Below are 12,513 nucleotides of genomic sequence, written 5' to 3'. Positions count from 1 at the left end.
ATCACTGTTGGAGTATAGGAAAATTATTGATTTAATGGGTGTTGATCTTGTATCTTGCTACTTTGCTGAATTCATTTGTAAGCTATAGAAGCCTTCTGGTGGTTTTTGGGTCTTCTAGGTATAGGATTATGTCATTAACAAACAGATAGTTTGACTTCTTTTCCTATTTGTATCCCCTTGATTTCCTTTTCTTGCCTGATAACTGGCTCATGTTTTAAGGACTGTATTGAATAGGAGTGGTGAGAGTAGATAGCCTTGTCTTGTTCTTGATTTAGAGGAAATGCTTTTTTCGTTTTCCTGCATTCAGTATGGTATTGACTTTGGATTTGTTATAAATGGCATTTATGATTTTGAGGTAAGTTCCTTCAATCCCTAGCTTCTCCAGTGTTTGTGTGTGTGTGTGAGTGTTTTTTTTTTTTTTTTAATTTGTTTTGTCTTTTTTGATGCCTGAGATTGAACCCAGGGGCTCCAACCAATGAGTCACATCCCCAGCCCTTTTTTCCTTTTTAAATTTTTATCTAGTGGTAGGGTCTCACTGAGTTGCTTGGGGCTTCACTGAATTGCTGAGGCTGGTTTTGAATTCTTGATCCTCCTGCCTCAGCCTCTCAAGCCACTGGGAATAGGCATGAACCATTCTGCAAGGCCTATGTATTGTTTTTTTTTTTTTACTCTAAATTTCATCGATTTTTGCCTCTGATCTAAATTATTTTCTGTCTTCTGGTTTTAGAGTTAGTTTGTTTTTCTTCTTCTAAAGCCTTGAGGTGGAACATAAACTTTATTTGGGATCCTTTTTTTTTTTTTCCCAGTGTAGACACTTAGTGCTATATATTTTTCCTCTTAGAACTACTTTCATGCTGTCATAGAGATTTTGATAAGTTGTATCTCTGTTATTATTTGTTTCTTGATTTTTTTAAAAACTTTTACTTTTTTTTTTTTAATATTTATTTTTTAGTTTTTGGCGGACACAACATCTTTGTTTGTATGTGGTGCTGAGGATCGACCCTGGGCCGCACGCATGCCAGGCGAGCGCGCTACCCCTTGAGCCACATCCCCAGCCCCAAACTTTTACATTTTTATTAGTACTAAAATTTTGCAAATTAGGATCTAAATGAAGAAAACAAAACACTTGAATGGTTAACTTTGTACATGTAAATGAGGAAACAGCCTGGAATGTAAGATAATTATAGTGCCTAACACTTTACATGAGAACCAAACTGTCCTCTTAGTGTCTAGAAAACCCATGTTTGTAGGGATGCTACTTGATATTGGCTATGTATAGGCACTTCAGATAATCTAACAATCGTTATAATCTTTTTTTCAAACATATAGGAGATGCCATAAAATATATTGAATTTGATATCCAAAAATCTCAATGTAACAATATGTTTGCTGCACAGATCTCATCCAACTATTCCTTACATTCAATATTTTTTCTTGATTTTTATTAGATTTCTTCTGTGACCCATTCTTCATTTAAGAAAGTATTTTTCAATTTCCATGTGAATGCTTCTTTATCATTTTGACATTATTTTCTCTTCCTCATTTCCATAAATCAGCTTTCTACCTGTTTTATAGGAGGGAAGTACCATAGATTTGCTCTGAAGTACTATAGATATACCTTAAAAGAATAAATTATCAGGTAACACCTCAGGGTCTCTATTGGGTCCTGGGTATCTCTTATATCTTTTCTCTTTCAGTGTGACTTTTGACTCTGATGGTTAAATGTATTAAGAGTAATTACATTACCTACAGGTTTGAGGCCAGCCTGGGCTAGCAAGAACCTGTCTCAAAAAAATAAAAGAACTTGGGATATAGCTCAGTGGTAAAGTGTCCTGGGTTCAATTCCCACAATTGGAGTAGGGAAGACAAATTGTGTTTCTCAGAGAAAATATGACCACTTGAATAAGAAAAGGGGCTAGAACAATAATGAAATATGCGTAAGGACTGCATAATGTATATTTTTGGTGTTGGGTTTTTTTGTTGTTTATTTGTTTGTTTGTTAATATTCTATTTAATAGCTGGGTGCAGTGGCATACACCTGTTTATCCCAGTGGCTTGGGAGGTTGAAGCAGGTAGATTGCAAGTTCAGAGGCAGCCTCAGCAACAGCAAGGCACTAAGCAACTCAGTGAGACCGTGTCTCTAAATAAAATACAAAAAATAGGGCTGGGGATGAGTGGTTGAATGTCCCTGAGTTCAATCCCCGGTACCCCCACCCCAAATATATATGTATTATGTATACATATATACATGTATTCTGTTTAGGTACAGGGTCTCACTGAGTTGCTTAGGGCCTCAGCCTCCCAAGCTGCTGGGATTAAATTTGTGTGCCACTACATCTGGCTTGTATGGTTTTCTTATTCTCAGTTTGACAGTTTTTATTCTCATTTGAAGTGATATTTGAAAGCATTATTCAAAAGGATATGGTATCACTGAGCAAGAGTTTATGGTCTTATTTGATGTGCCTCAAACTTTGATTCTTGTAGTGTATTTGATAGAGATTGTGTGTATGTGTGTGTGTGTGTGTGTGTGTATATATATATATATATATATATATATATATATATATACTTAAATTCTTTTTCTTTTTTTTTTTTAAGCAGCATCAGTACCTGGAATCAAGAGAGCTATGGCATCTGCATCTGAGGTAAGTTTTATATACTTAAATTTTAATCCTGATATAAGAGGGTGTCTCTTTATAGCATCTTTATTTTCCCTCTGCTTAAGCATTGGAAATTAGGAAGGTTATTTTCTTTCTTTCTTATTTTGTGGAATTGGGTATGGAATCCAGGTTCTCAAGCATACCAGGTAAGTAATCTACCAACTAACTAGCTACATCCCAGCCCTAGACAGGTGCTTCCTCCCCCACCCCCACCCCCATGTTGTTTTTTATAATACAGAGATTGAACCCAAGGCCTGTGTACACTGGATAAGTGCTCTATGACTGAACTACATCCCCAGCCCTTTTCTTACTTGATTTTTTTGGTGCCTGGGATTGAACCCAGGGGTACTTAACCACTAGCCACATTCCCAGCACCACCCACCCCCTGCTTTTTTTTTTTTTTTTTTGTACTGGGGATTGAACCCAGGGCCTTGTGCATGCAAGGCAAGCACTCTACCACCTGCGCTATATATATCCTTAGCACCCCCTTTTTATATTTTATTTAGAAACAAGTTCTTGCTAAGTTGCTTAGGGTCTTGCTAAATTGCTGAGTCTGGCTTTGAACTCCCAGTCTTCCTGCCTCAGCCTCCCAAGTCTCTGGGATTACAGGTGTCTCCACTGTGCCCAGCTCTAATTTTATTTTGAGACAGGTTCTTGCTGAATTGCTCAGGCTGGCCTCAAATATTTGGTGGGGAGGGTACCAGGGATTGAACCCAGTGTGGCTTAACCACTGAGTCACATCTCCAACCCTTTTTGTTGTTGTTGTAGCTAGACAGAATGACTTTATTTTAATTTTTTATTTTTATGTGGCACTAAGGATTGAACCCACGGCCTCATTCATCTCATTTGTGCCAGGCAAGCATTCTGCCACTGAGCTACAGCCCCAGCCCTCCAGTCCTTTTTTGTATTTTATTTAGAGACAGGGTCTCACTGAGTTGCTTAGGGCCTCATTAAACTGCTGTGGCTGGCTTTGAACTTGCAATTCTCTTGCCTCACCATCCAGAACTGCTGGAATTTCAGGCATGTGCTACTGCACCCTGCTGGCTTCAAACTTTTAATCCTCCTTTTCAGCCTCCAGGATCACCAGAATTATAGGCATATACCACTTTACCTAACTCTTTTGTATATTTGATAGGCTACAAATTGTTACAATTCTTCTTTTGTCATTTCATTATGAATATTAACAACCTCACATTTGTTGGACATTTCTTAATGTACCAATTGCAGTGTGTCTAAAACTTAACAGCAAATACTTTATTTAAGTGCCCTTTATAGATGTTCTTATTTAATCCTGCAAACAACCCCCAAGGACATGAATAACTGTTAGATAAGTGTTGTTATCTGTGTTTTACAGATGAAGAAAGTGAGGATTAGAGAGGTTCTGTAACTTGCCCAAAATTACACAACTATTAAGTGGTATTAATAAGGTTGAGATTCAAATCCAGGCAGTCTGGTATTGAAACTCATTCTTTTGTTTTGCTGTTACTTTTTCTTGTTCACATACCTTCAGTGCATAGGAAACACTTTTAATCACTAGGAATTCTATAACCTCCCAGCTTTTTCTTTTTTGTATAGAATATTTTTGTTTAACTTTTTCCCCATGAGTATTTCCCAGCCCTTCTCTCACTTCTTGCCTACCTCTTACATTTTGTTTCAGAGGCCTCAGAATGCAGACCCTTTGGATTAGGACTACAGGCTTTTCTGAGTATTATCATTATGAAGAATACCTTCATGTCTGTTGCACTGGCATCTTGGCTCTTGGGGAATAGCCTTTTAGATTCTGCTCTGTCTTATTCTTCCCCTATTTCAGGGGCTGTTTTGTGGGTGGAAAATAAAATTTCTGCTGGTGAATTCAGTTTGAGCAAATAACACTGAGACTGGGTTGCGGATTAGAGAAGAAGTAATTTCTAAAACAAAGCTGGTGAAACAAAAAAGCCAGGTATGGTGGCAGCTTACAGGTACTTGGGAGACTGAGACAGGATGATGGCTTGAGCCAAGAAGTTCAGGATCAGGTCAGCTTGGGTAACATAGCAAAATTCCATACCAATTTAAAAAAAAAAAAGTGTGAAACTCTGTTTCTAACCTGTCTTGCTTTTGTGGATGAAGTTATCCATTTTTATGGGGCTTCTATTCCCTGCTTTTGCTCTTTCTGCTTTTCTCTAATGATAATCATTTTATTTCTTGTCATCTTTCTCAGGCCAAAGGTGAAATATATGTCCTTTGGAATTTTCTTCTGATTTTTTTTTTTTTTTTCCCAGTTAATACATTGGGAAGAAACTTGATAGCTGTGTATTTGCATGGGGTGGAACTTCTGATTTTTTATTGTTGTTGTAGATGGAATCAGTACCTTTATTTTATTTATTTACTTTCATGTGGCACTGAGGATTGTATTCAGTGCCTCATACATATGAGGCAAGCACTCTTCCACTGAGCTATAACCCCAACCTAAAGATTTTATAAAATGTTCTTGATCTAGAAAGGATGTGTTTAGGTTTTGTATGTTTTAATATACCATCAGTATAGCTATTTGTTGTATTAACATGGAAATCATATTTTGATCTTGACTCTATTTTCTAGGTACCTTGTGCCTCTACACTGCCCATCAAGAAAATAGGCCACCGAAGTGTGGATTCCTCAGGAGAGACAACATATAAAAAGGTCAGTCTCACCAGCCGCAGTGGCACACACCTATAATCCCAGCAACTTGGGCAGCTGAGACAGGAGGTTCACTAGTTCAAGGCCAGACTTAGCAACTTAACAAGGCCCTAAGCAACTAGTGAGACCCTGTATCAAAAGAAAAAGTTTGGCTGGTGATGTAGCTCAATGGTAAAGTACCTTGTTTTAAATCCCCATTACAAAAAAAAAAAAAGGTGAGTCTGGATTGAACCCTCTCATCTTACTTTGAGAACTCAGCAGGCACAACACTGCCACCTTAATACTATTCTCCACATATTGTCCCATTTCTTGATAGTCTTAAGACTTTGGACAATGACCATCATGTAACTTAGCTTTAGAATTTTTTTCACAAAGGGTGGATTGTTTTCTATCTATATACATGTGTTTAATTTTGTTTTGTTTTGTTTTTGTAGTTCTAAGGACTGAAACTAGGGCCTTGAGTAAGCTAGGCAAGTGCTCTACCATTGAGCTACATCCCCAGCAGATTATGATCTTAATGAACAAATGAACAAAATAGCTCATTGCTATTTCATTGAGCCTGAAGAAACTGTGTCTCACTGTTAGGAGTAGATATGTAACTGGTAGGCCATTCTCACTTTGCCACAGGAACCCATGTTTCTGCAATACTTTTGTCTTTTCTTTGTTGCTGGATGTTCATGAAGTGAAGGCCATATTTTACCTGGTAATACCATAAATAGGAAGCAGGTTGGATTCTTTATTTTTTTTGTAATTTTTAAAAAAATCTTGTTTTTGGCTGGGGATGTGGCTCAAGCAGTAGCGCACTCGCCTGGCATGCATGCGGCCCGGGTTCGATCCTCAGCACCACATACAAACAAAGATGTTGTGTCCGCCGAAAATTTGTTTTTGTTCTTTTTGCTATTTTGTCCTGTTGTCATCAATCTTTCTCATCTTTCCTTCCTATCTTCTTCATAAACCTTCTCTTTGCACCCTGCCCTCTCTCCTTATCAGTTCTTCATTCAGTTCTGAACTAATTTGGAGAAGCTTAGGCTTCCCAAAGGTCAATGCTTTAGCATCTATACATTGTCTGATACAAATTGCAAAATATCTTGTAGCTCAGGTTTCTCGGGGTCCATGTAAATTTTGTGTCCGTTCTTTGCTTTTATTTCATTTTTCCAAGTAACAGAAGTGGACTAACTTATTTTTCTCATTTGTCTGTGTCTGGAGTAGGCTTTGAGGCTCATGTCACTTAACAGACATTTATTGAGCTCTTTATGTACTGAACATTGATATAAAAAAGTGAGTTTCTGGGGGCTGGGGTTTGTGGCTCAGTGGTAGAACGCTCACCTCGCACATAGGAGACCATGGGTTCAATCCTCAGCACCACATAAAAATACATAAACAAAATAAAGATATTGTGTCCATGTATAACTAAAAAAAAAAGTGAGTTTCTGATCTGATTAGGGTGGCAAACACTTGAAAGATTATTTGTAATTTTAATGTCTGCTGAGGCCTGAGTGGAATTACAAGTAATGTCTGATGGGGGTCCATATGAGGGAAATAAGTGAAATGTCCATATTGCCAGGTGTGATGGCACAAGTCTGTAAGCCCAGCTTCTCATAAGTCTGAGGCAAGAGTACCATAAGTTTTAAGCCTGGGGGCTGGGGATGTGGCTCAAGCGGTAGCACGCTTGCCTGGCATGTGTGCGGCCCAGGTTTGATCCTCAGCACCACATACAAACAAAGATGTTGTGTCTGCCGAAAACTAAAAGAAAAAAAAATTAAAAATTCTCTCTCTCTCTCAAAAAAAAAAAAAAAAAAAAAAAAAGAACTGAGGAATACATATTAAAAAAAAAAGTTTTAAGCCTGCTTCAGCAACTTAGTGTGACCCTTTCTCAAAAATAATAAAAAGTCCTGGGGATGTCACTCAGTGGTAAAGTGCCCTGGGTTCAATCCTCAACACCACCAAATAAACAAATAAATAAGAAAATGAAAAGAACTAAGGATCTAACTCAAGGAAAATGAAAAGAACTAGGGATCTGACTCATGGTAGAGCATCCCTGGGATCAAGCCCCAGGACTGTGATCACTAAGAGAGCATTGTATTAGTAGCACAGATATAGATGATATGATATTTTGCAATGGGATTGAAATCTTAGATTTAGAATTCTTTATTCTTCTATATGTGTTTTGACTGTAGTGTAATGATTCTTTTTTTTTTTTTAGTTGTAGATGGACATAATACCTTTATTTTTCTGTAGAGCTGAGCATCAAACCCAGTGCCTCACACATGGTATGGGCAAGCGCTGTACACTGGGCTGAACCCTAGCCCTAGTATAACAATCTTAAATCTAAATACTCCTCAAAAGTAATTTTTTTGTTTTCTTTTTTTTATGGTGCTGGGGATTGAACCCAGGGCCTTGTGCATGCAAGGTAAGCACGCTATCAAGTGAGCTATATCCCCAAACCCACCTCAGAAGTAATTTTAATTTTTCATGCTTTCTTCAGAACTTTTTGGCAATAAATTGTCTTTGACATGTTAGTCATACCCTTTTTTAGAGGACTGAAGCTTATGTAACTACATAGTCAAGTCAAAGTATTGGTTAATTTTATATCAGATGAATTGATGTTTGTGGGACCTCAGGGGGAAGGAAATCTTACAAGTGAGTCCTAAGATTATTCTTTCAGTACAGTCTATCTTCCACATATAGATATTCATTCTTGTTGAGGCTGTCCTATAAAAAGGGAACACTATGTCTAGCTAAGTCTGTTTCAGATGGTCCTACCTTGCTACTGTACCTTCACTGTCCTTCTCTTTTCCGGGAGTAATTACAAAGTAACTAAGGTTAATAACAAATATAACAATTCAGCCTGAACCACTGAGGGTATATTTGCTTTTGGGTATTCCTTCAGGCTCCTTTTTCCTAGTCTTATTGCTATGGTCAGACTTAATACTAGAAGCTTAGCTCTGTCATTTGTCTTCTGTTTCTTAAGACAACCTCATCAGCCTTGAAAGGTGCCATCCAATTAGGCATTACTCATACTGTGGGGAGCCTGAGTACCAAACCAGAACGGGATGTCCTCATGCAAGATTTCTACGTGGTGGAGAGTATCTTCTTCCCCAGGTACAGAGGTCAATTAACATTTATAAGAATATCGTTGAAAATGTGGGTTTTTCAAATCAACTCAGGGCAATTTTAAGAAATTGGGCCTGACTCACTTGTAATACTTAGCCTGCTAGTTCTCAGCCTGGTCAAAACAGGCTGATGTAATACTGGAGCATTTGGAGAGCAGATGCTGCCATGAGGTTCTGGCCTGTGGAGTGATCTGTCCAAAAAAAAAAAAACAGTAGCATTGGCCAGGAGATACTGATTCCTATGTCTTGATCTTCTTGTTGTGACTTTGTCCCATTCAGTTTTCTCAGGAGAGAGTAATCCCTCTGGTTCTCTCAGGAAGATGAATTGACCTTCCTCTAAGGTTTCTTTTATTTAACTTCATAGTGAAGGGAGCAACCTGACCCCTGCTCATCACTACAATGACTTTCGTTTCAAAACCTATGCACCGGTTGCTTTCCGCTACTTCAGGGAGCTATTTGGCATCCGGCCTGATGATTACTTGGTAAGTGTCTCGTATCAGCACCCTGTGACTCCAGGTTTGAGGGATGTTCCCAAGCAAGGCTCACTTTCTCCACAGTTTTGTTCTAGTTTTCCTTAGAACAGAAATATATTCATAGTTGACTTCTGTGTGGGATAGTTTGAATCTTTTTTACTGTCCTCTCTTTCGACTTTAGTATTCCTTATGTAGTGAGCCACTGATTGAACTCTGCAATTCTGGAGCTAGTGGTTCCCTTTTTTACGTGTCCAGTGATGACGAATTCATCATCAAGACAGTCCAGCATAAAGAAGCGGAGTTTCTGCAGAAGTTGCTTCCAGGATATTACATGGTAAGGAGGAGAGGAACACTGGCCACCTTTGCTGGACACTTCTGGACAAGGCTATAAAGCTGTCTTCAGCAAGCCAAGACAGTTCAGCGTTGTTTTCTTAACAGTTGTTTGTTTTTGTACTTTTGCCTCATTAGGTTAAAAAGGGTTTTGTAGAAGGGCATGTTGATGCACACTTGTAATGCCAGAGACTTGGGAGGCTGAGGCAGGAGGATCACAAATTCAAGGCCAGCCCTAGCAGCTTAGCAAGAGCCTATTTCTTTTTTCTTTCTTTCTTTTTTTTTTTTTAAAGAGAGAGAGAGAATTTTTTTTAATATATATTTTTTAGTTTTCGGCAGACACAACATCTTTTTGTATATGGTGCTGAGGATCGAACCTGGGCCGCATGCATGCCTGGCGAACGCGCTACCGCTTGAGCCACATCCCCAGCCCCAAGAGCCTATTTCAAAATAAAAATTAAAAAGGGCTGGAGGAGGGCTGGGGATATAGCTTAGCTGGTAGAGTGCTTGTCTCACATGCACAAGGCACTGGGTTCAATCCCCAGCACCACAAAAAAGGGGGGAGGGCTAGGGGATGGGCTGTGGTTGTGGCTCAGAGTAGAGCGCCCGCCTAGCTCATGCGAGGCCCTGGGTTCGATTCTCATCACCACATATAAATAAATAAGTAAATAAAAAGTATTGTCATCTACAACAACAACAAAAATACTACAAAAGGTGGGGCTGGGGATATAGCTCATGTGGTAGAGCACCCTTGGATTCAGTCTTCATTACCAAAAACGGGGGGGGGGCTTTTTTTTTGTCTTATGTGTTAGAGAAGTTAGGAAACACTTTATGCTTTGCATAATACCCCCAGGAACATATACTATAATTAGGAATACAAGAATTTAAAAAAAAAAAAAACACTGTCCTTTTGAATTAGTATATCCATTATATGTTTGGGATCTTAGCTGATTACTTTGTTGGAAGGTCTGTTGCTCAGGTTGATGGTGATCACATTGTTGAGATGCATTTGGAAATTTTGACCCAATGTGATGTGGGTTTATGAGCAGATTGTGCCTGAATCCCATGTAGGAGACAAAGGGAGGATGGATGGCAACCTTTGCCCTTGAATTTCACTGGAAAGCAGCTAACTTGCTTTACTGTGTTTTACTTTTGTTCCCTTAGAATCTCAATCAGAACCCTCGAACTTTGCTGCCTAAATTCTATGGACTGTACTGTGTGCAGGCAGGTGGCAAGAACATACGAATTGTGGTGATGAACAATCTTTTACCTCGGTCAGTCAAGATGCATATGAAATATGACCTCAAGGGCTCAACATATAAACGACGGGCTTCTCAGAAAGAGCGAGAGAAGGTTCTCCCCACCTATAAAGACCTGGACTTCCTACAAGACATCCCCGATGGTCTTTTTTTGGATGCTGACATGTACAATGCTCTTTGTAAGACCCTGCAGCGTGACTGTTTGGTGAGTTTGCCATATTTACCTTTCTCTCAGACATCAAAAAATCTCAGAAATTGAAGCAGCTCGGTTCTTTGAAGGGCTGGGGTTGTGGCTTAGTGACAAAGCACTCACCTATCATGTGTGAAGCACTGAGTTCGATTCTCAACACCACATAAAATAAATAAATAAATAAACAAAATAATAGCTACAACAAAAAAAGAAATATTAAAAAAAAAAAACAACTTGGTTCTTTGAGACTGAGTCTGTGGGAGATGGAACTCTATTCCTTAGTTCCATGTTCTAGACTTCATTTAAAATGACTTTTAAATTTACCATGCCTTTCCATTTGTAATTTCTGTTTATCCTCTCACTGGGCCTTCTCTAGATAGCCTGGGTCTTATAGTCAAACTTTGTACTTACTTTCACACTAGCACCATCATTCCCCAGATTTTGATTTTGTCTGCTAAATCCAAATTTGTATCTTAGAAGCCGAGTGCTATTGAAGAAGAATCACACAACTTTGTAAACTGGCATATCTATAGATTTATGGTATTCACTTCTACCTAGAACTTCAGTATTGCTCATCATTTCATTTCCTGTTCCTCTCAACAGGGATTTTCAAATGTTTGGCATTCTGTTAAAACCATTTCTAATTCCTAATTCCCAACTTGTTTCTCAACACCTTAATTTTATATCCTGTTTCATCCCTTTGTGCTATGCTCATAACTAATTTGTAAGTGTATCTTAAAAATTCTTAATTTTACTGGATACAGTGGTGCTCGCTCATAATAGTAGCTACCCAGGAGGCTGAGGCAGGAATATCACAAGTTGGAGGCCAATCAGGGCAACTTGGTGAGACTATTTTAAAATAAAATGTTAAAAAGGGCTGGGGATGTAGCTTGGTGGTAAAGCACACCCTGGGTTCAATTTCCAGTACCAATATATAAATGAATGATTCATAATAAAAATGAAAGGGGCTGGGATGAGGGCTGGGGTTGTGACTCAGCAGTAGCACACTTGCCTGGCATGTGTGAGGCACTGGGTTTGATTCTTACCACCACATATAAATAAATAAAATAAACATCTATCAACAAATAAAAAAAAATTTTTAAAAAGGCTGGGATGTAGTTCAGTGGTAGATTGCCTAGCATTTATGAAGCCCTCTTTTCAGGCTCCTATACTGCAAAAATAAATAAATAAATCTCTTTTTTTTCTTCTTATTTCTTCATGACCTTCTTCATCCCTTCCTTTCCTTTCTCTAGATTCCACCTCTATTGGCTACTTTCTTTCTACATGCAAGTGAGCTTTATCTATTCTATCTTAAGTTTGGGGGGACTTTTTTTTTTTTTCAGCGCTTTTAACTAATGATGTTTCCAGGCTTCCTTTTCCTTTCTCAGCTCTTACTCCTGTCCTAACCTACTGTGTCCTCCCTTTTTGTTCTCACTACTTCAGTAGAATTACTCTTTAAGTGACCACCTACATACTGAGTAGAATACTTCTCAATTTTCTGCAGCATTTGACTGTAAATCATTTCCTTTTTCTTTCGGTCAACATTTCCCTACTGATTTTTCTTTGTTGTTGTTGTTTTAACTGCTTTTGCAAAATCATCTTCCTCTGCTCAGTCCAGAATATTGTCCATTCTTGCCTTTGTTTGCTCAGTCTGCATCTGCTTCCAAGGATAATGTCTATTTTAGATTGTATCCTTCAATTGCAAGGACTGGAGACTTACTCAACCAATGGAGACAGGTTTTTTTCACACTGTGCACAAAAAAAACTATCCTAGCCTTAGGTTTTCCTCTCCTTTTACTTCATCCTTCTATCAGCATACCTTTGGTTGAGTTT

General features: G+C 38.5%; 1 protein-coding gene across 2 annotated transcripts in view; it reads left to right on the top strand.

Annotated features, from left to right (window-relative positions):
* The window catches only part of Pip5k1a (phosphatidylinositol-4-phosphate 5-kinase type 1 alpha), a 48,494-nt gene that overhangs the window by 23,364 nt on the left and 12,617 nt on the right, over window positions 1–12,513 (top strand). For both annotated transcript variants that reach the window (XM_046421539.2, XM_046421538.2), the window contains exons 3-8: window positions 2,599–2,645; window positions 5,238–5,318; window positions 8,287–8,417; window positions 8,793–8,910; window positions 9,083–9,235; window positions 10,396–10,695. In XM_046421539.2, coding sequence (XP_046277495.1) covers window positions 2,599–2,645; window positions 5,238–5,318; window positions 8,287–8,417; window positions 8,793–8,910; window positions 9,083–9,235; window positions 10,396–10,695 — 830 coding nt within the window. The remainder of the gene's footprint in view (window positions 1–2,598; window positions 2,646–5,237; window positions 5,319–8,286; window positions 8,418–8,792; window positions 8,911–9,082; window positions 9,236–10,395; window positions 10,696–12,513) is intronic.

The sequence above is a fragment of the Marmota monax genome, unplaced genomic scaffold, assembly GCF_021218885.2.
Source record: "Marmota monax isolate L192 unplaced genomic scaffold, Marmota_monax_Labrador192_F-V1.1 WCK01_AAM20220418_F8-fsc00108, whole genome shotgun sequence".
NCBI lineage: Eukaryota > Metazoa > Chordata > Mammalia > Rodentia > Sciuridae > Marmota > Marmota monax.
The sequence above is the reverse complement of the archived record's forward strand: the minus strand, read 5'-3'. Positions and strand labels throughout refer to the sequence as shown.